General features: G+C 39.5%; 1 protein-coding gene across 3 annotated transcripts; it reads left to right on the top strand.

The window, feature by feature from the left end:
- Positions 1 to 26,688, top strand: LOC120518663 (synaptojanin 2 binding protein). 3 transcript variants are annotated; one of them, XM_039741569.1, is made up of 4 exons: positions 1 to 238; positions 15,616 to 15,752; positions 21,772 to 21,867; positions 25,922 to 26,688. In XM_039741569.1, the coding sequence occupies exons 1-4, from the start codon at positions 175 to 177 to the stop codon at positions 26,066 to 26,068; spliced, it is 444 nt and encodes a 147-aa protein (XP_039597503.1). In that variant the 5' UTR covers positions 1 to 174; the 3' UTR covers positions 26,069 to 26,688. The 3 variants fall into 3 exon arrangements, with proteins under 3 accessions (XP_039597503.1, XP_039597504.1, XP_039597502.1); XM_039741568.1 differs by lacking the exon at positions 1 to 238 and adding an exon at positions 8,783 to 10,972; XM_039741570.1 differs by lacking the exons at positions 1 to 238; positions 21,772 to 21,867 and adding an exon at positions 8,777 to 10,972.
- Positions 26,689 to 27,062: the final 374 nt, after the last annotated feature.

Raw genomic sequence — 27,062 nt, 5'->3', positions numbered from 1 at the left:
TTAGCGGCAGCGTAACTACACTTCCCGGCGTTCAGTGTTAGGAGCTTTCGTGTGGGACTGCTTTATTAACTTCACCTTGACTATCTTGCGAGCTGAGCTAAGCACTAAGAAACAAAACAAAACAAAAAAAACAAAAAATTGAGAGTCGTTCGGGTAACCCGACCCCAGGCTGACATGAACGGTGGAGTGGAGAGCGATGTGCGTACATTGGAGATCCGTCTGAAGCGGGGTCCATCAGGTAGGAAAGCAGTCAAAGAGTCGAGGTTCATCTCCGGCCTGCGGGCTGTTTTACGGATGTATGGAAAGAGAAAGTAAGGGAGAAAGGAAATGAAAACTTCAACCGCTTAACGTAAGATCTGATTAATTGCAGGGAATCTTTGTTAGTTAGTTCAATGCAGAATTATACGTTTAGGTAAGAGAAAAAGTAGCGAGACAGAGGGAAGTGAAGTTTACAAAAGAGATTCAAAGCGCACTGTAATTCTGCGACTGCTACAACAGCAGTTTTCATTTTCATTTGCACTCCGGTCTTAAGTTTACACAACCTTCAGGGAACAGCTTAGTTTACGGCCCAGGCGATTTGTCCGCCACGCCGAGAGTTCTTGACGTTTTATATGCCAAGGGGTAGTAGCGGATTTGTGAATTCATGATTATTGTTCACCTAAACCTCCGATATCATCCGGTTTCTCTACTTGTACTCCACTTTTATAAAAGCCTCCATGTGAACTTCGTCTCGTTACGCTTGCGACATCACTTTCAAGTTGTAGTTTATAATATTGAAAAATAACGTGCATAGGCTGTTATATCATTTTTCATCTTTCCCGTTAGGGGTTGCCACAGCGGATCATCTTGATCTGTCACACCCATCACCTGTATGTCCTCTCTCAACAGGTCCATAAACCTTTTCTTAGGCCTTTCTCTTTTAACGGTTATAAAACCATCAGTGGTAAACTTGTCACACATCATGTTGTGAATTCTGACACCGTAACGCATTCTAGTGGCTATGAATTGGACCAGTGTGCCCCTGGCCATTCTAGATTTATTATACACAAATTACAGTTCAACTTTGTTTTTTTCGTAGCTTTTTCACTGAGTGCTGGGGCAGAACGACCTGAGCAATTTTCGGTTAAAATTCGGGTGGAGAAGATACCAACTAATAAATGCAGAACTGCTATACATACTGTATAAGTGCAGATTTGTTGAAATATACAAAGAAAAAGTTGGAAACTGATTAAACATGAATGGAGACCAACAATATGTGTCCATTAATTAAAAGATGAACTATGGGCAGTTGACAGTGAGGGGGATTAAAATTGTAAATAGAGAAAGTCAAACATACAGTCTCCGTCCTGGAGACCTAAGCTAATGGCTGCCCACCCGCTCCTGGGTTTTCTATAATGGAATTTGTGCTGGCTGTCCCATTTGATGAGAGAAACTTTCCATCCGATGATTCCAGTGCTCCTTTACCCGAGATGACTTTTCTGTGTACAGGAGAGCAGTGGTCACCAACTGCCACATCCAGATGTTGAAAAGAGAAACAGAATAGAGGAGGGTTAGTAATAATTTACAAATATTGTATTACTTATATTTCTGTTCACATGACTAACAGATGTAGTATGCACATCTCATGAACATCTCTACTATAGCCAGGATTCAAAAGCCGAGACTGAAGGGGCATCTCTTATAGTAGCGGGCAGACCATTCCACAGTTTAGGGGCCCTGTAACTAAAAGCTCGGCCTCCCACTGTTATTTTATTAATTCTTGGAATCATAAGCAGACCAGCATCTTGAGATGTTAATATATGTTCTGGTTTGTAAGTCATGATAAGTTCAGATAATTAAGCCAGACCTTGGCCATTTAAGACTTTATATGTTAAAAGGAGGATTTAGAAATCTGCCCTAAACTTAACTGGGGGTCAGTGTAAGGATTTAAGAACTGGAGTTTTGTGTTATGTGTTTGTATTTTCTTGTTCTTTGTAAATATTCTGTCAGCAGCATTTTGAATGAACTGAAAGCTATGTAAAGAATGACTTGAGCAGCCATTGAATACTGCATTGCTTTCGTCGATCCTACTATAAATAAAGGCATAAAGTAATTATCTGCAGTACACATTTAGAAAACCTTTGACATTTTCAACATTTTTTAAGCAAATAAAAAAATAGTCCCGTAATACCATTTTTTTTGTTTAACAATTTATGAGGTGGAGATGGAAATAATCATTTAAATTATATGAAAAAGAAAAATTTAAATGCTAAAGTAGGGAAAACAAAGGTATACCATTAGAGAGGCTCATAAGATATAATCTTGACTTTCAGAAAACTTTTGTTGAAGTCACAATATGATAAACTACTGATTAAACTTTATGATACGAGATTTCAAGATGCAGAAGGTGCAAACTGGTTTAAACACTGGAGTCGAAGCGTTTATTTTCTGGTGATGCCCCATTGCCCTGTGTTGTAAAGAGCCAGTAAGGGCAAGAGATTTTAAATAAAATTTAGAAAATTCATAAAGAACACTATTTTCTGTGGAAAATGCATATATACCATATTTATGAAGAAATAACTTCAAAAACAACAAACTTATCATTTAAGGGGTGTAACAGATGTTCAGTTTTATTTCCCCCATTTGACTATCTATCATATAGTGCCTTTCACATCTATTTATTATATAGTGCCTTTAAACTAGGTATTATATAGTCCTCTAACTATCCATCTGTCTGTCAATCACACAATGTTATTCATATCAAGCTTGCTGTCTATACATGTAGAGCAGTGTTTTGTCAACCACTGGGTTGTGACCCGTCACTGGTGGGTCACGAATTGCCATCGTTTATAGAGGTCACCATTCCGTCAATTGTGCTTGTTCCTCAGCTCTGACTGTTGAGTTTGTTTAAACAAAGGGGACATGACCTACCTTGATGGGTAGCAAAGGCAGTTATTAATGGGGGAAAAAGTGGGTCAAAGGTTGAGAAACACTGGTATGACTACAAGTTTTATTTAAGTTTCACTGGTATGAGCTTAAGGTTTCTTATGCACTAATAAGGTCTAACCTCTAATACTAAGTGCAGTTTTGGTCCCTGGGCTACAAAAAATATGTGCCAGTGCTAGAGAAAGTCCTGAGAAGAGCAAATTGGGTAAAGTGTTTGGTGAGTGGTATGAGCTATGAGGTGACATGATTGAAATGTCTCTCTATTATAATAAAAATAAAATCGTGTGACGAGACTTTTCAGCCTGGGATGAGACATGACTTTTTCAGAGAGATACTTTCATGTCCCACGAGACGAGACTTTGTGCCAAGAGATTTAACCACGCCAGGGGACAAAAATAAAAGACAAAAGAGTCGATGACAATGTAGAATGTCGTAAAGTATTCAAAAACGTTGCTGCGATACACATGCAGAGCAGGTTAGAGATAATGAAAGTACCAAAATTTGAAAGTCTCAAAAAAATGACAGTAAAGATTACATTAGCACAAACAAACGAAAATTATTACTCTGTGAAATAACGGAACTGCGAAAAGAGATCCAATATATTGTTTGAATTTAAACTTTAAGTCGGAGACTTGTAGATCGTCTAATTCATGTTGCCATCAGGGAAAAGTAGTGTTTCTTCCCAGTGAAGGGGCGTTTCTGAGAGAATTAAAAGATTTGTTGTCTAGTGAAAGTGAAATCCATATGCGTGAAGTGGCTGGCGCGTAGCTCAGGCTGTGGGGTTGTCGAGTGAAGCGAGCTGGAGGCAAAGCCCTCTTGTTTATAAAAATATATAAAAGGGATCCCAGCTGTTCTATTTAAATGTCTTCTTTAACAAGAACATGGGGACTCTCTTAGAAGCTTGTTAAGAGCAAACGTTGCACAAACGTTTTTTCTTAAAACACAACTATAGACAGAGTAAATAACCAAGTGACCTAAAACATGTGGCCTAGTGATGCAAACACCACTTGACATCACTCACACGTTAGATCTTGCCCTGCATGTAGTTTACACAGGTTTATAGAGTTTACAGTGTGCGTGTTTTCGCATATACAGAGTATGGTGCACTTCTGTTCATGTGCTAGTCAACGTGCAACACGTCTCCAATTTTGGGGCCATGATTAGTTCAAGTTTCGCAGCCTTACCTTGCAACTTCTGTCTTCCTTACCTGAAAAAATCTCTGAATACAGCGTACCACGTTACCTGCAGGAGACATGCTAATTTAGCAGATTTTAGTAAATGATCATTAAATAACAGTAATCGGTGTAAATGTGCTCACTGACCATGCAAGCTTGCCAGTTTGTGAAAGGTATTGAAGCATATTTCCAGTTTGCAGGTTCTCATAGCATTTACAGAATATTGTTCTTTTCTAGTGTGGTAGAGAAAAGGATTTTAATGGCCTTCAAATCTGCATTTGATGTTATTTTGGAAAAATTAGGAGAATAGAATTGTTACTTTTTTGAATGAATGGCCTGTTCTTTTCAAAATTGCTCTAATATGTAAAAATTGTGCATTGATCACTTAAATAATTACCTAATGACCTTGCAATACATACAGTATATTCACAGTAAGATAGTAAAAGTAGGATGTGATTGATCTCTACATGTGGATCATCCATGGTATGTTTACATTCCAAATCAAAGGTGGTTACCATTGTGTCTATTTATGTTTTTAATAAGGATTTTTCTGATACTGTATATATAGGATACTCTGAAGGAAAGGAAAAAAAAAAGCTCAGGGAGGATTTTCATTTTGACTAAATTCTCCCAACTATTGCTGGGAGAAAAGATTAACCGTTTGAGTACTAATGCCCACATTAACATATTACAATAGTTACAAATTTACATTTAGATAATCTTTTTATTATTTTGATTCTAAGATATTTGAACTGGTCTAAAACAGTAAGAGATAACTAATCAAATGCAAAGTGAAGAACAAGAGCATTGTTTCACAATAATTTCTCTCAAGTGCTACTGTTTCCTGTAAAACCAAACTGAAATCTCAGAACAGCAGACACTCAACAAAATGACAAATTTAGTTTGAAGCGTTTGTTACTAAATACTGCCTTAAAGAGCTGTTAGAAAGAAACGTAAATTAAAGTATCCTTAAGAATCCCAAAGCTTACTGGTTCATGAGACATTGATGATAAAATGCTGGGATTCAGAATTTGATGGTACTAAGCATTATTTGAAAAAAAATATTAGGGAATAAATGGATGTGCATGTTAAGAGAGCATTATTAGTTCATGATGATCATCCATCCTCTTTCTAAAGTCCATGCTGAAACCTCTCCCACAGTTTATAAAAATCCTCAGTTGTTACATGAAGAGTGTACAGTTGATCCAAGTGCATGTGTATGTTACTTTAAATTGTGTTTTGCATCAAGTGCATAATTTACTTTTATGTAACAAGACTTTTAGAAAGGCTTGTAACACTTAAAAAGTATCAGTTTATAAAGTGTTTATTCATCTCTGCAGTGTAAGAGCTGCTAATAAACTTTCACTTTGTAAGGGTCTGACGTGGCTTAACTGAGACACATTTCTCTTGATATTACATATTTAGCGTTAAACCTGTGAATATTTCATACTAACAGCTCACTTTACCAGCATGTCGATAGGCCACACTGCACAGATATTAATACACTAGCAGAATACCCGCGCTTCGCAGCGGAGAAGTAGTGTGTTAAAGAAGTTATGAAAAAGAAAAGGAAAAATTTAAAAAATAACGTAACATGATTGTTAATGTAATTGTTTTGTCATTGATATGAGTGTTGTTCTCATATCTCTCTCTCTCTCTCTCTCTCTCTATATATATATATATATAATATATATATATATATATATATATATATATATATATATATAATCTCCATCCATCCTCTTCCGCTTATCCGAGGTCGGGTCGCGGGGGCAGCAGCTTAAGCAGAGAGGCCCAGACTTCCCTCTCCTCGGCCACTTCTTCCAGGAGAATCCCAAGGCGTTCCCAGGCCAGCCGGGAGACATAGTCCCTCCAGCGTGTCCTGGGTCTTCCCCGGGCCTCCTCCCGGTTGGGCGTGCCCGAACACCTCACCAGGGAGGCGCCCAGGAGGCATCCTGATCAGATGCCCGAGCCACCTCATCTGACTCCTCTCGATGTGGAGGAGCAGCGGCTCTACTCTGAGCCCCTCCCGGATGACTGAGCTTCTCACCCTATCTTTAAGGGAAAGCCCAGACGCCCTGCGGAGGAAACTCATTTCAGCCGCTTGTATTCGCGATCTCGTTCTTTCGGTCACTACCTATAGCTCATGACCATAGGTGAGGGTAGGAGAGTAGATCGACTGATAAATTGAGAGCTTTGCCTTACGGCTCAGCTCCTTTTTCACCACGACAGACCGATGCAGAGCCCGCATCACTGCGGATGGCGCACCGATCCGCCTGTCGATCTCACGCTCCATTCTTCCCTCACTCGTGAACCCCGAGATACTTGAACTCCTCCACTTGGGGCAGGATCTCTCCCCCAACCCTGAGAGGGCACTCCACCCTTTTCCGGCTGAGGACCATGCTCTCGGATTTGGAGGTGCTGATTCTCATCCCAGCCGCTTCACACTCAGCTGCGAACCGATTCAGAGAGAGCTGAAGATCACAGCCTAATGAAGCAAACAGGACAACATCATCTGCAAAAAGCAGTGACCCAATCCTGAGTCCACCAAACCGGACCCCTTCAACACCCTGGCTGCGCCTAGAAATTCTGTCCATAAAAGTTATGAACAGAATCGGTGACAAAGGGCAGCCCTGGCGGAGTCCAACTCTCACTGGAAACGGGCTCGACTTACTGCCGGCAATGCGGACCAAGCTCTGACACCGGTTGTACAGAGACCGAACAGCTCTTATCAGGGGGTCCGGTATCCCATACTCCGGGAGCACCCCCCACAGGATTCCCCGAGGGATACGGTCGAATGCCTTTTCCAAGTCCACAAAACACATGTAGACCGGTCGGGCAAACTCCCATGCACTCTCCAGGACTCTGCTAAGGGTGAAGAGCTGGTCCACTGTTCCGCGACCAGGACGAAAACCACACTGTTCCTCCTGAATCCGAGGTTTGACTATCCGACGGACCCTCCTCTCCAGAACCCCCGAATAGACTTTTCCAGGGAGGCTGAGGAGTGTGATCCCTCTATAGTTGGAACACACCCTCCGGTCCCCCTTTTTAAAGAGGGGGACCACCACCCCGGTCTGCCAATCCAAAGGCACTGTCCCCGATGTCCATGCGATGTTGCAGAGACGTGTCAACCAAGACAGTCCTACAACATCCAGAGCCTTAAGGAACTCCGGGCGTCTCTTATCCACCCCCGTGGCCCTGCCTCCAAGGAGTTTTTTGCTGCATTACAGCTCAGCTCATATTTTTGGCTATAAGAATCAGTTCTGAAAAACTGTGAGAGACTTCACCAGCCCTCAGTTACACCTAAAATACCCCTGTACTATTATAATACACTCAAAACTTTTTCTGTTTTGCCTTTCCCAACTTGAGGCAAAGCAAATTCAGTGGGGTTCGCTAATCATTAATTGTTACACGTACTGCATTTTTTTCTATATCTGCTAAACAGGCCTGTTAATGTAAAATTATTAGAAGGAGAAGGTTGGGAGCCTGTGCTGATTTACAACACATTGACAAACTACCTAAGTTGGGATCCAAGTGCAACCGTGCAACGGGTGACACCTCAGCACCACACTGAATAGTGTGAGGTTTTGGTTTACAGTGGCTGGAGTGCCAATCCTGCCACCAACCCCCAAGTTTTCCCTACAGGATGGAGGACCTGCTTGCAGAGCTGGATGCAGATTAACGTCATACCCAGGATGGAGCAATTGCAGGTTAAGGGCCTTGCTTAAGGGCCCAACGTACTAGAGTCACTTCTGGCAATTTATGGGATTTGAACCGGCAACCTTACAAATTGCTGGCACAGATCCCTAGCCTTGGAGCCACCAGTCCGCCCAGCAATTATTATAAAGCTGAAAATTCCACCTGAATTCTACTTTCATCTTCCAGCTAAAAAAAAATTAGCTTTTTTATATTATCAAAATGTACACAAGAACAGATCTCAAAGCAACAAAACACATGCATGCATGGATGGAGTGTTTACTTAATATGAATGTGTTCGTATATTCGGGCAATTTCATTTTGTGGAAAATAAACACCCCTGATTATTATTAATTGTGTTCCCTTTACACTTTGATGCCGTTCTCCAAAATGACTCTACAAGTGTTTACAGATTAATTTTTTGTTTTCATTTGGAGCCCAGACATGTTAAGGAACTTGCTTGGGTTTTCACCGTAGTTGAACTGGCAGTCTTGGAGTTTAAATTCCAACAATTTAGTCACAGCAAAAGATATTTTACTTCCTAATGATGTTCACAGATAGAAGTTGGACAGTGCTGTGTGTAAGACTGATTTAATGAGACCCAAGTGGACAGAAGTGCTGATAAACAATATAATACTACAGTTTTCATTTAAGCTCGTGGTGTATGTAGCCATTTTGGATTGACGTCATAATCTGAAGTCAGATAAACTCAGACTTGACAGAATTCTGCTTCTCGCATCATTACTCGGACCCCGTCTATTCACCAAAGTACTCCGGTCTTGCAGCAGCTTCATTGACTCCTGATTAGGTTTCAAATTGATTTTAAGATTCTGCTATTAACATTTAAGGCCATTCATAACCTCGCCCTTCCATATTTGTCCGACCTTCTTCATGTTGCCATTCTCTCCCGTAACCTTAGATCCTCTTCCTCCATCCACTTGACCGTCCCTCTCGCCCGTCTAACCTCCACGGGGAGCAGAGCATTCAGCTGTTCTGCTCCCAAACTCTGGAACTCACTACCTACTGAGCTTAGAAATATCATAATTTTTTACCTTCAAATGTGAACTTAAAACCAATCTGCCTAAAATGGCCTTTTCTTTATGATTTCAGTGGCTTTGTTTTGTTTTAATTTTTATATTTTCTGATGTTTTAAGTTTTGTTTATAATGTGCTTTGTTTATTTATTGATTGTTCAGTGTCCTCGAGTGCTTAGAAAGGGACCTTGTATAAATAAAATGTAATATTATTGTTAACAGCCAAAATTCCAACTAGTAACTTAGAAATTCTGACTTGCCACTTCAAATGGAGTGCAGCATTAGTTTTTTACAGTGTTATAGGAGCCCGAGACCATCCAACTAGTCCATGGTGTATGGCTAGAAGCATCTCTCCATTGTGCACAATAGAAGTTATATTTTGTATCGCGCTCTTTGCTGAGTGCAGGCGTTAAGTGCTGTGAACAATTATCAGTAAAAATAGAAGTATAGATAATATTAATTACTAAATACAGAAGTGGTACATATATAAATGCAGATAATTTTAAAACACACTAAGAACAAAGTAGAAACGGATCATCTTAGGGCACAATCGCAGTGGGTCAAATTCAACCTTTGCAGGGGGAGCCATGCTGTTGGAAGGTTAATAAAATGGAATTGGAGAGCATGCTTTGTGCTGAGCTCCTCCATTCCTGCGCGTTACCTGTTGTAATACATGGAACTGTCCACAGGATGGGGGTTTTATTCAGTCCTCCTATTTCTTGTATGCTAAAACAGTTTTCTGTTCTTGGAAACTAAACAGAGTATTCTTTGTAAATAGTACAGTAAATGTACAAATGATGCATTCAGTGGAGGGGAGCCACGCTGTTGGACATTTATTAAAATGGAGTTTGCAAACATGTTGTGCAATCACCATGCATGAAAGATATTCCAATTACTTCCACTTAGACCGGGCTTGTAATATCTCTGGTAAACCCATAGTAAAATCTAACTGACATTAACCTTTGGCTAGTGACTAAAGTGTTGGTTTATTACAGTTCATTGTTATAAGCTTCCAGTTTGTTTAATCAATACACTTTCAGTTATGCAATTTAGTTTTATAATTTTTTTCTTGGCTCATGTTGCCACTTCTTCCTTATAGCTGTTTTAATAGATTTATTCATTTAACATAATTAGGAAAGCTCCCCGGAAATCAAATATGTGCACTAGGGTGGTCCTGCAAAGATTTGAGTTCTCAAAAGGCTAGTTTTATGATTTATCATATTTATAACACACACATACAGTTTCAATGAAGATAAACAGCATTTAGAGGCCACTCCATTTGGCGTTTTTTATGTCGCCTGCACTGAGCAGCAGACAGCTAGCTCTTTAACGCTTGTAGGTCTACAACGTTACCACTGTTCTTGATGAAGTTGGAAAATTATTGAGATGGTTTGTGACCAGTCGAAGAATACATTGTTTCTATTATTGTCAATATATACTTTTTCAATGAGACTTACTCTTCTTTCATGTATATTGTTCACTACCGACATGCATCCCAACTGTTCACAAAGTCAGTTGAAGACTGGATCACCTGTCCACTGTTCTGGTGGTTTCTTGGGAAATGACTGAGACCTTTCTTTGCCTTCTTCCATACTGATATGAAAGAAGGATGTTGTTCTTTCCATCACCAGAACCTACAACTTCAGCTGTTCAGATGTATTTGTCAGCCTAAAATGTCAAGGAATGCCTGGTAACATCGACTGCTCTTTTTCTGTTGAGACTCGGTCATCAAAAAGGGGCCAAGTCTGTCAAATGCTGAGACAAAATTCAAAGGTGCCTTGAAGATGCTGATTATGTATTACTGGCAACAGCCTGGTTTGGTTAGGTATTAAGAACTGATAAATGATGTCAGTGAGAGGAGCCTGGATTGCAAATAGTGCTACATTCCACTATCTGACATAAAGAAGACCAAGCAGAAGAGAAAAATCTGTGCCAAGTTTAGATTTATGTGACGCCATCCTGAACTGAGCCTTTAAAAGGAATACCTTTTCAATGCATACAAGCCTTTTTCCATCTGCCTGGGGTGATGTGTCAGAACTGGAGCTCAAAATGACTTGCCTTTGTGTATGGCAAAAAATGAGAGAGACAAACCTAGAAATTCCTGATAGTCATACCTTGGCTGCTGGGCTTCAACAGCACATTGGTAAGTAGTCAAGCATTTCATGCCACAGTTTGCACATTACTGGTTCCTCAAACAAGTCTTCAGTAGCCGCAACATATGCATCTTGATTTACTGATGGGCCTTCTGTTTGGCCGAATAGACACGTTAAAATGTTTGACAGCGCTATTTCTTTATGTGGTGACAGCATGCAGCTCAGACCATTGCAATTTCTAGTGTTATTTCAATTCTAATGCATCCTCCTTCATTAAGCCCTGTTGTACATGTAACATCACTTTAGATACTTCATGTGAGCAGATGCTTCTAATAATTTCTTTGTAGACTGAATGAATTAGGAATGAGATGCTTCACGGGTCCTCCCTGCGTGGAGTTTGCATGTTCTCCCCGTGTCTGCGTGGGTTTCCTCCGGGCACTCCGGTTTCCTCCCACAGTCCAAAGACATGCAGGTTAGCTGGATTGGCGATTCTAAATTGGCCATAGTGTGTGCTTGGTGTGTGGGTGTGTGTGTCTGTGTGTGTCCTGCGGTGGGTTGGCACCCTGCCAAGGATTGGTTTCTGCCTTGTGCCCTGTGTTGACTGGGATTGGCTCCAGCAGACCCCCGTGACCTTGTGTTCGGATTCAGCGGGTTGGGAAATGGATGGATGGATGCTTTATCAGGAAATAGGTGTAGCCTGGATCTTTCTTTTCTTGATGCCTGGTTTTATATCTAACCTTGAAAATGACCTATTGTTCATTTTAAGAATTTGTCACTTGTAGTACTGTATATGTAAAAGGTTGCATAAAGTTATATTGCTACAAAAGGTAAGCAACACTTCATTTATTTATCACGTCATTTAGCTGTGGCTAGTAGTCGGGCTAATGTAATGAGGCAGATTAGTTCAGGCTGTACAGTAGTGTGTGCCTGTCTGCCTATCTATCTATTAGTGTTGGAACAGTACTAAAATTTTGACTTTGGTATATCTTTTAGACATTGTCCCAAAGCAAATAGCCGACAACTCTAAAACCCCTGTCTTACTCTGTGTATCGTGTATCAATAGACTATGCTGAAACAGTTGGTGGTGATGGTGCGGAAGATGAAAACATCAACTTACAATATCCTGTAGAATATCTACAACCGTTAACACAATCCGGTCTTCCACCCACTGAATTACTGTTGAAAGAGGGATGTGTCGTAATGTTATTGTGTAATTTATGTCTGAGTGATGGGCAATGCAATAGGACAAGATTAGTTGTATTCAAAATTGGTTGAATAATTCTAACGTGTAAATGCTTTTTTTTTTTATTTTATTAATTTTATTACAATCATTCCATACAAATCAATCAATTTTTACAAAAAGTAGGATTGAGAACAAGTCAACCCCCACCCCTGAGAGAGAGAGCATGGCCAACGCTGTAAAACTGAAGGCTTGTAAACATACCTAAATTGATGAGTTTGATAAGCCAATTAGAGATGAATGGAGTAGAAAAAGAAATCCAGAAATAATTGCTTCCTCTGTGCTTTAAGAGCTTATTCTAAAATATTACTGATTAGATGCTGCCATGTTCTGAAAGAAATCTGTACAGATCCTCTAGCTGGTTTCCCACTGACTTAAAAGAGGAGAGTTACGATTCTTCCAGTTTAGCAAAATAAGTCTGTGTGCCAAAAGTGTAGTGAATGCAGTCACAGTTTGTTTGTCCTTCTCCACTTTAAGCCCATCTGGAAGAACCCCAATCACAGCTGTTAATAGGTTAGGAGGGATTGTGAGACCAAGGCTGTCTGAAAAATAATTAAAAATTTTGGTCCAGAATGATGTTAATTTGGTGCAGGCCCAAAACATGTGACACAGTGAGGCTGGGACTTGATTGCAGCGTTCACAGGTTGGATCTTGCCCTGGAAACATTTTGGAGAGTTTTAGGTGAGACAGATGTGCTCGATATATAATTTTGAGTTGAATAATTGTATGCCTTGCGCATGTGGAGTTCAAGTGAATTCTCTCCTTTTTTGATATACAGTGGAACCTCTAGATACGATCACCTCTGTATACGAGAAATTCAAGATAAGAGGAAAGTATGAGTGAAAAATTCGGATCTAAATACGAGCATTGGCTCACGTAATGAGCCACGAGCCACGCTGTGGTTATGCGTGACGCGGGGATTCACCCAAGCTGACGCTGCCAGCCCGTCCGCTCACTCAGTGTTCCTTGTTCTCCCGTCGTGTGAGGATCTACGCGTTTGTGCGCTTGTGATTTCATCGTTTCGCTGTAGCAGTTCGCCTTATAAGCGTATCCAAAAATATTGTGGACATGCAGACGGAGAATAGGAGACAATTGCCCTCAAGAGGAGTACTAGGGTGTTGTACCGTGTTAGCCATTATGAATGTAGAGAAAAGCCAAGCAAAATGACACCTTTTATTGGATAACTAAAAAGATTACAATATGAGAGAGAGAGAGAAGAATCATCAGCTCAGTTATGATCACATGACGCTCAGCAGACAATGTGTATCCACACTTATTTATCAGTGTTATTTGTTAGGAAAATTGATTTTTATGTTGATATTTTTGGGGGTGCGGAACGGATTAACTAACTGGATTTCCATTATTTTCAATGGGGAAGTTTTGTTCTAGATACAAGAATTTCGCTATACAAGCTCAGTGCTGGAACGAATTAAACTCGTATCTAGAGGTTCCACTGTATTGATTGAGAGATCTTTTTCCCAGTGTCCTCTTGGATCTTTGAAAGGGAGGGACTGTAAAATAATTTTACAGTGGGTACAGAAAATTCATTCATGCATTCATCTTTCCCTCGATTGCAACCAGTCGTCCTGTCCCTGCAGCTGAAAAACACCCCCACAGCATGATGCTGCCACCGCCATGCTTCACTGTGGGGACTGTACTGGACAAGTGATGAGCAGTGCCTGGTTGTCTCCACACATACCTCTTAGAATTAAGGCCAAAAAGTTCTATCTTGGTTTCATCAGACCAGAGAATCTTATTTCTTACCATCTCAGTGTCCTTCAGGTGTCTTTTAGCAAACTCCATGCGGGCTATCATGTGTCTTGTCTCTCCTCAGTGTGTGGAGGCAACCAGGCACTGCTCATCACTTGTCCAATACAGTCCCCACAGTGAAGCATGGCGGTGGCAGCATCATACTGTGGGGTGCTTTTCAGCTGCAGGGACAGGACGACTGGTTGCAATTGAGGGAAAAATGAATGCGGCCAAGTACAGAGATATCCTGGACAAAAACCTTCTCCAGAGTGCTAAGGACCTGAGACTGGGTCGAAGGTTTACCTTCCAACAAGACAATGACCCTAAGCACACAGCTAAAATAATGGAGTGGCTTCACAACAACTCTGTGACTGTTCTTGAATGGTCTAGTCAGAGCCCTGACTTAAACCCAGTTAAGCATCTCTGGAGAGAATGGCTGTCCACCAACGTTTACCATCCAACCTGACAGAACTGGAGAGGATCTGCAAGGAGGAATGGCAGAGGATCCCCAAATCCAGTTGTGAAAAACTTGTTGCATCTTTCCCAAGAAGACTCATGGCTGTATTAGCTCAAAAGGGTGCTTCTACTAAATACTGAGCAAAGGGTCTGAATACTTAGGACCATGTGATATTTCAGTTTTTCTTTTTTAATAAATCTGCAACAATTTCAAAAATTCTTTTTTTTGTCTGTCAATATAGGGTGCTCTGTGTACATTAATGAGGAAAAAAAATAATTTAAATGATTTTAGCAAATGGCTGCAATATAACAAAGAGTGAAAAATTGAAGGGGGTCTGAATACTTTCTGTACCCACTGTATATATTGCAGAGATGGTGATTAACAGGCGACAGGAAAGGTAATGTAGTACAGTACATCTTCCGTGGATAACATTAGACACCAAAGGAGATCTTAATATGCCATTCATATTAAAACGTTTACAGTTTCCCGTTAGAATAGCTTTTGCTATGACAATTAACAAATCACAGGGACAAACATTCGAAAAAGTCGGTTTATTTATTAGAGAGAAAGATACGATATTCACTCACGGGCAGTTATACATTTCATTGTAATGATGCAATTCCAAACACGGAGTCAAAATTCAGTGCAATATTGACGAAAAAAGTTCATTCCAAGTATTGTTTTTACCTGAAGTTTTACAGTAAAAGTGTAAGTTTAAAAAGTATTTGTGTGTTAATTTCAAAGCCAAACAGAACGAAAACATATAATGCAATGAATACCTCTAATGCAACATGAAACATAATATTTTCTTTCAATTTATTACATTTTACTATTTTTTAATATGGTTAATTACTTGCTGTAATGTATAATAGTTAGTTCTCTTATGCATATGTAACAATTTCCATGAAAATAACAATCTGTTTAAATTGTACATCTGCTTCCCCATATGCGAGCTGCAGAGCCACGAAGTGGCTAGTGTGCGGCATCCGCCCAGGGTTTGGTGAGCGAAGTGAGCAGTGAGCAGGGGGCAGAGCCCTCTACTATGACTGAAAACGGCGAAACAGCAAATACACTACAATATTATGCCTCTGCATTGGTGATGGTTCATTTTTTTCAGTTAGTCACTTGTTACTTTCTCCTTCATCAGTGCTAAGAGTGGTAAAGCCTTGTTTTCTGTGACTTTGTAGGAATAAGTTACCTAGTTTTAAACAGTCTATCATATAACTGCTTTATAACTGCTTCCATAGGTTTGGGGTTCAATATTGTTGGAGGGACAGACCAGCAATATGTGTCTGATGATACTGGCATCTATGTTTCCAAGATCAGAGACAATGGAGCAGCAGCACTCGATGGGAGACTACAGGAAGGAGACAAGATTCTTGCGGTAAGTTTTCTTTTGCCTTTTGAATTCCTAACCCTATTTGTTCACGTACTACTACTTCCCCATCTGTGTGTTCCTCCTCTTTTTCTTTCCTGGTTAAATCAGTTCATCCTCCTCTCTCAAGACAGTAACTGATATTGTTATATGAAATCTTTAGTTTCTTGGTAGTCTGTCACATGGAATAGCCTTCATTCTGCAAAAAAAAAAAAAAACTGTTTTATTTTGGCCATTTTTGAATCCAGATCTGAATTTTAGGAACGCCAGTACCTTGTAAAACAAATATCTAGAATAACAGGCTTCCTTGGCGCTAATAAGATTGCAAAGGTTTCTCTAATAACCAATTAGCATGTTAATATGACTGATTAAGGATACACTAAGGGAGTTTACCATTATGACACTAAGGAGTGGCTGCTGTAAATGGTGCTTTGTAGCCATATGTGAATAATATATTAAAAATCAGTCGTTTCAAGCAGAAGTAAGTATTGTAAATGCTAGGATTGTCTTGGCTGTATGTTTAAGTCAGTTTACTGGTAACTTCATAATAAGGTATCAATTTCTATTAAAAAAAATATGGACATTTCTGGGTGACCCCAAACCTTTCAGGTGTTCTTTAGGTCACATGTATTTATTTTTTTTAAGAACTGTTAAACTGTGCAATCTATATGTCTGTACAGTTATGCTTTGCACTATGCACGTTATGCCATTCTTCTGATACTCTTACTTTTTGTACTGTATTTTATTATGCATCATTTTATTGCCTGTATATAGATTCCTGAAAGCTCTTATCCCCTTCACACAGCTGTGACACTATTACCGTGCTTCTTTTAACTTCACCTGTTTGTTGTTTGGTACAAATCTTGTAATCGATTTTTAACCCACTTCCTATTGTTCAATTGACTTGAAATGTTGTACACTTACTCTCTTCTGATGACAAAACATGAATCAATAATCAGCTTCACTAATTGATCATTTGATACATGTTAATTAAGAAGTGAAATTTTCGTGTGAAGAATAGTTAAAGATTTCACCAATGCTGTAGATGGTTCAAGTTTCGGATAGAAATATTAAAGGAAGTGTTAAAATATTGATTATAAAATTGTACTAAAACAAACCCAAGACTAAAAAGTTGAAAAAAAAAAAAAATATATATATACTGTCAGGGATGCCAGGGGCAACGACCTGGCCGGGACGCCGTGAGGGACCGGAAGAGGGTCAAAGCCCACCCTGGATCACGTGGGGGCTGCCTTCCTGGTTGCTCTGGGGGCCATGGGTACAGGGTATGGAAGCTCCACCCTGTAGGGGCCCGTGGTCACCGCCAGGAGGCGCCCCAATGCCTTGATTTAGGACGGCACCCGGAGACCTGCCGGGAGGACAGCCGGCACTTCTGCCACGCTGGGGCGTGGCCAAGGGAGGAATGCCGGGAACACCTGGGGCTCATCCGGGGACTGTATAAAAGGGGCCGTCTCCATTCATTCAGCGCTGGAGTTGGGAGGAGGCAGGACGAAGCACAGAGGAGGTGTGGAGGCGGCCCGAAGAAAGGCATTTGTGGCCAGGACTGAGTGTGTGGGGTGTTTTGTGCACTGAACTGGGTCTGTGTGACCAAGTAAATAATTGTAGATATTGTAAATAAACGTGTGGTGGTTGAGAAACAACATGTCCACCTGCCTGTGTCCGGGTCGGCTCCACTATATATATATATATATATATATATATATATATATATATATATATATATATATATATAGACACTCACCGAAAGGATTATTAGGAACACCATACTAATACGGTGTTTGACCCCCTTTCGCCTTCAGAACTGCCTTAATTCTACGTGGCATTGATTCAACAAGGTGCTGAAAGCATTCTTTAGAAATGTTGGCCCATATTGATAGGATAGCATCTTGCAGTTGATGGAGATTTGTGGGATGCACATCCAGGGCATGAAGCTCCGTTCCACCACATCCCAAAGATGCTCTATTGGGTTGAGATCTGGTGACTGTGGGGCCATTTTAGTACAGTGAACTCATTGTCATGTTCAAGAAACCAATTTGAAATGATTCGAGCTTTGTGACATGGTGCATTATCCTGCTGGAAGTAGCCATCAGAGGATGGGTACATGGTTGTCATGAAGGGATGGACATGGTCAGAAACAATGGTCAAGTAGCCCGTGGCATTTAAACAATGCCCAATTGGCACTAAGGGGCCTAAAGTGTGCCAAGAAAACATCCCCCATACCATTACACCACCACCACCACCAGCCTGCACAGTGGTAACAAGGCATGATGGATCCATGTTCTCATTCTGTTTACGCCAAATTCTGACTCTACCATTTGAATGTCTCAACAGAAATCGAGACTCATCAGACCAGGCAACATTTTTCCAGTCTTCAACTGTCCAATTTTGGTGAGCTCGTGCAAATTGTAGCCTCTTTTTCCTATTTGTAGTGGAGATGAGTGGTACCCGGTGGGGTCTTCTGCTGTTGTAGCCCATCCGCCTCAAAGTTGTGCATGTTGTGGCTTCACAAATGCTTTGCTGCATACCTCGGTTGTAACGAGTGGTTATTTCAGTCAAAGTTGCTCTTCTATCAGCTTGAATCAGTCGGCCCATTCTCCTCTGACCTCTAGCATCAACAAGGCATTTTCGCCCACAGGACTGCCGCATACTGGATGTTTTTCCCTATTCACACCATTCTTTGTAAACCCTAGAAATGGTTGTGCGTGAAAATCCCAGTAACTGAGCAGATTGTGAAATACTCAGACCGGCCCGTCTGGCCCCAACAAACATGCCACGCTCAAAATTGCTTAAATCACCTTTCTTTCCCATTCTGACATTCAGTTTGGAGTTCAGGAGATTGTCTTGACCAGGACCACACCCCTAAATGCATTGAAGCAACTGCCATGTGATTGGTTGATTAGATAATTGCATTAATGAGAAATTGAACAGGTGTTCCTAATAATCCTTTAGGTGAGTGTATATATACACACTGTATATATTAGTCATATGAAAAAGTTTGGGAACCCCTTTCAGCCTGCATAATAATTTACTATACATTCAACAAAAAAACAACAGCGGTATGTCTTTCATTTTCTAGGAACATCTGAGTCCTAGGGTGTTTTCCGAACAAAGATTTTTAGTGAAGCAGTATTTAGTGGTATGAAATTAAATCAAATGTGAAAAACTGGCTCTGCAAAAATTTGGGTCCCCTTGTAGTTTTGCTGATTTGAATGCCTGTAACTGCTCAATACTGATTACTTGCAACACCAAGTTGGTTGGATTAGCTCATTAAGCCTAGAACTTCATAGACAGGTGTGTCCAATCGTTGAGAAAAGGTATTTAAGGTGGTCAATTGCAAGTTATGCTTTCCTTTGACTCTCCTCTGAAGAGTGACAGCATGGGATCCTCAAAGCAACTCTCAAAAGATCTGAAAACAAAGATTGTTCAGTATCATGGTTTAGGGGAAGGCTACAAAAAGCTATCTCAGAGGTTTAAACTGTCAGTTTCAACTGTAAGGAATGTAATCAGGAAATGGAAGGCCACAGGCACAGTTGCTGTTAATCCCAGGTCTGACAGGCCAAGAAAAACACAGGAGCGGCATATGCACAGGATTGTGAGAATAGTTACAGACAACCCACAGATCACCTCCAAAGACCTGTAAGAACATCTTGCTGAAGATGGTGCATCTGTACATCGTTCTACAATTCAGCGCAGTTTGCACATAGAAGCCTTTTCTGCACAGAGTTGCTTGTTGTATGCAAATGCTCATTTAGACAGAAATGCTTTGGACTGATGAGACAAAAATTGAGTTATTTGGCCATAACAAAAAGCGCTTTGCATGGCGGAAGAAGAACACCGCATTCCAAGAAAAACACCTGCTACCTACTGTCAAATTTGGTGGAGCTTCCATCATGCTGTGTGCCTAGTTCAGGGACTGGTGCTCTTGTTAAAGTCGAGGGTTGCATGAATTCAAACCAATATCAACAAATTCTTCAGGATAATGTTCAAGCATCAGTCACAAAGTTGAAATTATGCAGGGGTTGGATTTTCCAACAAGACAATGACCCAAAACACAGTTTGAAATCTACAAAGGCATTCATACAGAGGGAGACGTACAATGTTTGGGAATGTCCGTCACAGTCCCCTGATATCTATGAGATGATTTGAAGCAGGCTGTCCATGCTCACTAGCCATCAAATTTAACTGAACTGGAGAGATTTTGTATGGAAGAATGGTCAAAAATACCTCCATCCAGAATCCAGACACTCAGCAAAGGCTATAGGAGCCGTCTAGAGGCTGTTATATTTGCAAAAAGAGGCTCAACTAAGTATTGATGTAATATCTCTGTTGGGGTGCCCAAATTTATGCACCTGTCTAATTTTATGAGGCATATTGCATATTTTCTGTTAATTTAATAAACATAATATCACTGCTGAAATACTCCTGTTTCCATAAGGCATGACATATATTAAAAGGAAGTTGGTACTTTGAAAGCTTAGCCAATGGTAAAAACCCAAAAAATTAAGAGGGGTTTCTAAATTTTTTCATATGACTGTATATATTATATATATCTATACTTTTTAAAAACCATGCTTACATTAAGTTAAAAAGTGTACTAAAAAGTAAAAAAGTAAGTTTCGCATTACATTACTCGGAAAATAAAAGTGTGGGTGCTTTTCATCAATCAACATTCAAAAAACAATTCTTAGCAAAAGTGCCCATGTTTTTATTTTACAACTGGTGTATGAGAGACTTATTTTTTACTTTTTAGTACACTTTTTAATTGAATAGAAATGTGTTTTTTAAAAAGTATTTATTATATATATATTTTTTGCTATGCTCTCGCAGTGTATGTGACAATAAAGATCTAATCTAAACTGGGCAATTTCTTGTCCACAAAATGTATTGTACTACTGGAAGTCGATATTTGATGCCTAACAGGCCGCCAGATGCATACACAATGCAGAGGACTGTGAAGGTCCAGGCACCAAAAAATTAGCATAACTAAATACTATTCATCTTAAAGCAGGCAAAAATTACATTACAACCATATAGATTTTTAGCAGTGTTGGACTTTAAACCTCAAAATTACCTTTTAATGTCCCTTTGTTGTTCGATTTTGAGCAGGCCAGTTAACTAGCTTGTGTACGAACCATAAAATCGTATTTTTAAGCAGTCTTGCTATATTTTTGTCTATGGAAAGCATTTTGGAATGTTGCCTGTTACAGAAGGACATAAAATAAAAGTAAAGGTTCCTTGTTTATTTGTTGTTAAATAGAATAGTACTACTAGAAATTAAATTTGTCAAATGTCACACTATGTACTAAAACATTTTTGAGACCCTCCATTCTATTCTGGCCACTGACCTGGCCCCGTCACTGCTTGTTTGCTGTGTCTGTGTGTGCTGAAGTGTTTGCTCCCTTTGGATCAATGCCCTGACTGTTCATGCTTTAATCGGAATAAAGTTGGTTTTCTGGAAGCCTTTGGACTCTGCATCTTCTCTTGGGTGCAAGACATTGACTCGCGTGTCACAACAGATAAGGATTCCTTGAGTACTTGCAAGTAGAATACTTAATTATTTTATAATAATAATAGTAAAATAATTCTTTAAAATAATATAGTGCTTTTCTCACTATTTAATGCGCTCTTCAAACAGGGTGAACCCACAATCTCCTTACTGCAAAGCAGCACTGCTACCACTGCGCCACCTGCCCATTTTGAATATTCCATTTAACAACTGCCTAAACTACTTATGTTTTGTCCAACCTTTTATTATTTATTATTGGAGAAATCACTAAGATCTAAACGAGTGGACATTTTTTAAGTAATCCTCTTTCGCCTGTTTGCGGCTGGATGCTAAAACTCCACTTATTTTTCTGTTACACATGGCTTTTTATAGCTTTACTTAATAGAATAGAGATTGTAGATTTTTAATTAGAACTTTTCCTTGTTAGATTAAGCTCTTCTCATTAACCTGTTCTTTGTGAAATTGATTTAATTGATGTGTAATGTCCACGCTTATGCCTTGCAGATCAATGGGCAAAAGCTGGAGAATCTTTCTCATAGTGATGCCGTTCAGCTTTTCCACTGTGCTGGGGAAGATGTTGTGCTTTCTGTGTTGCAACAGGTAGGACACCTCACTATAATGGAGGAGTTCTCTTTTTACCTCAAGATATCTTCTACATCCAAACGGGAAACATATTTAGAGGATTCATTCTAGTAATGAAGTTCATGTTATTTGGATTCAGGATGGGAGGTGTTTAATTTCTCGCTAATGTTTTATGCAATTTTATTGCTTCTTCATTTGTGATATTTTAATGATGCTGTCACCCTTTAATTCCCAAAGTTATAATGCAGTAGTTTGTGAATAGCCTTTCCATGAAAACATTCTCCCAAAACATTACTTATGTATGTATGTATGCATGTATGTATGTTTGAGGTGCCCAAATCAAAAGAAAAACAATTGGCTGTACTCACATTCTGCCATTCGGGCTTAGCACTAATGATGGGTCACTTTCATCACTGTCATGCACTGTTTTTGTTCGTTCATCCATCCATCCATCCATTCATTCATTCATTCGTTCATTCAGGTGGGTTCCAGAGTTGATAGATTGCTATTTTACGCATTCCCATCAAAGAAAACTTCACGCATTCCCATCAAAGAAAACCTTCCATTCCTACATATCAGCCCTTTAAGATCCCACTTCTTCCAAACAGCACCATTATCTGTTTTGTCAATTTAATAGTATCTTGATAATTAAGACATCAAATTCTATAAAAAAAAAGTGAACATTTCTGGGTGATCCCACCTTTTTGAATCACATCATCTTTAGGATATTCTGGAGCAGAACTTTTCAAGTATTGTTTTATAAAGCAATTGGTGTGTTTTTTTTATTTTAAGGATAATTTCAAGGTACAAGAGAGAGAAAGTGAACCAAACCCATCTTAAACAGATACAGCATGTCCATTCCATTTGAAAAATAACCGTACATACCCTTTTGCGTTTTTATAATTGGTCATCAGTAATAATAATTATGGTGGCAAGATGTCTTAGCCAATCAACAATAGTTGGCTGTTAACATTAGCAGTTAAATGTAAAATGAATCGCTTTTAACATTTTTCCCATTGAATTTTTCAAGTTACATTTATTCTTACTACAACAAAAGAATCCTATGTGGTCTTTTTATTAGACCAGGCTTTTCGGCTGAGCATGGAGTTGCACTTTACTCTTTTAACATTAGAATTACCAGAGCCTACGAAAAAACTTGTAAATCTGTCCCACCTTAAATCGCTTCTTAAAATCGTTCACAGCTCTCCACCAGCGTCTTTTGTCATCTGAATGTGCTGATAAAAACAGGCTGCAAGCAGCCGGCTATTCCATCCCCCCACCGACTTAGAACGTGCACAAACTTCTCCCAGTTCATGGCTTGATTGATTTTCTGGGAGTGAAGTGGAGTGGAAATAATAGATCCTTATTTGAAACACACACATTTCATGTGTGTTCTGTTTCTACAGTAATCTGTGTAAACACATTTTTAAAACGGAAACGTTTTTCATATTCTAGTAGTAAATGACAAAATGTAGACATAAACTATATAATGCATGAAGCCTGAAGTGCAAATATCAAAGAAACACTTTCCCAAAAGGTACAAATATAACAGAACAAATGCGCTTTTATTCTAAAGTGTAACTGCAGAAAAAAAAGCCACCTTAGCAAGCCATACTGACGCATATTCACTACAACTGGCGCGGTGGCGTAATGATATCAACTGCTGACTGGGAATCAAAAGGTCATGAGTTTGATCCCTCACGACCCCATTTTGAGAAGTAAACTGATCTTATTCTTACTATTTTAGAAAAAAACATACATTTGATTTCAGTCTGTAACAGCCAGTGTAATTTATGATACTTCTAAAGGTTAGCTTAGTTTTTTTTTTTTATTCATTTTTCATTCTCTCAGTCGCGTTCAGGATCCTTCCCTAAGCCCTTCATTTTGCTACCATTGGTAAGAGAATGTATCGTGATACACTGCAGATCTAGCATCAGAGCAAGAATGCATATCGCACTTTTGCCATCGCTGTACTTTGTATATATGTATATGAGAAGCTCTGCATTTTACATGTGCCTTTACGCTGTAGGAAGTGAGTAAATAAATAAAGATAACTAAAGGTAAATAAAGCACTGAAGCTTGTTGATGCTGCATCATCTTTTCTTTTTCCATCGCCTTTTCCTGTAAGAAGCGTTGTACACACTTCTCACTATGCTGTGGTTTCTATTACACATCTGAAAGAAAGAGACAATATATGTGAAAACATCATCGCACAAATGCAATATTATTTGAAAACAAACAGCGTCCGATCAGCTGTAAAAGTATGGCATTTCGAAATGTTTGCTTTTTTTCAGTCTGATTCTCTCAGTCAGACTGTATAATTGTCTCTTATTCAGTGCTCACAAGAACATGCAGGTGGCCAGATGCTGTGTGCTACAACATGCTGGCGGTGATCAATGCACATTTTAAAAAAAAGAAAGAGACAAATATATGTGACGTTTTGAAGAAATCATTTTATGACACAATTTACCTTTATTTATTTACTTACTTCCTAAAGCCTAAAGTCACAAGCAGTGTGCAGAGGGCATGCTCAAAAATGTGTGTAATGCCACGAAAAGTGCCTGCTGACACTTTAGTATGCAAGCAAATGTATGTGCATTCTTGCTCTGATGTAGAAGGGAGCTGAGTTTACCTCTGTTACAGCGCGTCTATGTGAAAACAGCAGTGTCAGATGCGGGGGTGAGGTGTGTTTGGGCTCCTGAACGCGGCTGAGATAATAAAACTGACTAATAAAAAAAAAAACAAAGCTAACCTTTACAAGTATCATAAATTACACCGGCTGTTACAGACTGAAATCAAATGTATGTTTTTATTCTAAAATAGTAAGACGAAGAGCAGTTTACTTCTCAAAACAGAGCGGTGCAGGATCGAACTCGCGACCTTTTGATTCCCAGTCGGCAGCTGATTCTATTGCGCCACGGAAGCAGTCCTAATAAACAGTTGTCAATGTTGCATGTTAAGGCGGCTTTTTGTTTCTGCAGATATGTTTTTGAGTAAAAGTGCAATTGTTGTGTTAGATTTGTACCTTTTGTGAAAGTATTTATTTGATATTTGGACTTCAGTAGTTTATGCCTACATTTTGTCATCTACTACTAGAATATAAAAAACGTTTCTGTTTTAACAATGTGTTTACACAGATTACTGTAGAAACGGAACACACATGAAATGCATGTGTTCCAAACAACGATCTATTATTTCCACTCTAAAACTCCACTTCACTCCCAGAAAATCAATCAAGGCATGAGCTGGGAGAAGTTTGTGCACGTTCTAAGTCGGTGGGGGGATGGAATAGCCGGCTGCTTGCAGCCTGATTTTATCAGCACATTTAGATGACAAAAGGCGCTGATGGAGAGCTGTGAACGATTTTAAGAAGCGATTTAAGGTGGGACGGATTTCCGAGTTTTTTCGTAGGCTCTGGTAATTCTAGTGTTAAACAGTAATTTGGCAATTGGACTTGTTTGTTACCATGCATATTAATGATTTTAGGTTTCAAGAGTCTGAGCTCTTTTTCTCTTTACATTTATATCGTGTTTTTCTCACTACTCAAAGCTATTTACATAGTGAGAGGGGGAGCCACTTCAGCCGCTACCAATGTGCAATATCCACCTGGATGATGCAAAGGCAGCCATTTTTGCACCAGTGCGCTTACCACACATTAGCTGTTAGGTGGTGAAGGGGTGAGAAAGGGGATGATTAGGGGGGCAGAATGACTAGGCTATGATCTGCAGTTTAGCCAGGGCATGGGGATACAACCAGCTGTTTGTGAAGGATAATCACAGTGAGTCAGGACCTTGGTTTTATGTCCCATCTGAAGGATGGCACCATTCTTACAGCACATTCAGACCACAGGGTAAGCACCCTCTGCTAGCCTCACCAACACCAACCCAAGCTTTTTTACAGGCTTAGCTTCAGGTGGATGACCCCTTCTGAAGTGCAGGTGGGATGGCTCCATTCACAAAACAGCCATTCCAGGGAGTTCCTTAACTTAACAAAAGGTGAACTTTATTGGTTAGTTTTGTAGTGTATATGTACTTTTTGGTTGATTTTTATTTATTTATTTATGTTTCCACAGCCATCCAATCAGACCAATGGTCCTTTAAGGCCGAGAGGATCCCTGGAGCCTGGTGTTTCTTTCTTTGGAGTGATTATGTGTTCTGCTATGCTGGCTTTTGTGGCCTTCTTATACATGCGACATCGGCACCGGAGAGGAATTCTTTGAATCCGGCGTTACTATTCATTCTTTTTTTTTGTGTTTAATTTTATTTTTTATTTCTTATGTTTTAAAAGTGAAGAACACCAGAGAACTGATTACTTTCATGTTATTTTTGGGGTGAATAAAATTCCCCTATGATTGACAGAATGCTGCTCTTTATATAATATGTGCTTACTGTATAATATGAAAAATAATTTTGAACTGGCACTCTCCAAATGTAAAAAAACATGGCTTTTAAAAAAAATCCTGTTAAAAAAAAGTTTATACAAAGAAAACAACATTTAACATGGGCTGGGAAAATGTCCATCAGTTGGGTGCGTGCAATCTCTCTACAATCCTTTCATCAAGCAGGAGACCGAACTCGCTTTTTTTTTTATATTTGAACTTGAATATCACTTCATCATTAAACTGATAAAATGTTTCCATTTCACTGACTGTGCTGTATTTGGGCTTTGATCAGTGCAAGGGAAAAATAAATGATGTATCCAATTTTAATGGTTCAAATACACACAGGGATCCACAGCATTTTCTTGTTTTCTTTTCTGATGATTAGAATATTTTTCCTTTGAATCATTTCATACAAATGCTGAATAAAAAGTGAGACTGAGCTAATCAATGAATTTTTATATGTGATGTGTGAAGCAGCACTTTTTTTTTAACCAAAATCCGCAGGTGTTAAATGCATTTATTACCCCATAATCCTACTTTTACTTTTAAATACACATTGTAAGTTAGTTTTGTGTAAATTCTGCTTGCATTGGCTGGGTGTGATTGGTACTAAAATTAGAGAACAACACCTTCTCAGGACTGGGGTTTGCATTGACTTCAGTGTGCCTCATTTTAACAGTCTGGACTTAAGAACAGTTCAGATTCTGATCCGACCTATTTAGAGGCTGCATTATAAAGTTCACATAGAGGTCTGTAGGCACAACTGCAGTTTTTGTGGCACCAGGCCACGACTAAGAGTTTGTGTGCTGACATGGCAGGTTAGCCTTCATTC

The sequence above is a fragment of the Polypterus senegalus genome, chromosome 18, assembly GCF_016835505.1.
Source record: "Polypterus senegalus isolate Bchr_013 chromosome 18, ASM1683550v1, whole genome shotgun sequence".
NCBI lineage: Eukaryota > Metazoa > Chordata > Cladistia > Polypteriformes > Polypteridae > Polypterus > Polypterus senegalus.
Note: the sequence above shows the minus strand (reverse complement) of the source record. Positions and strands in the feature narration are given on the sequence as shown.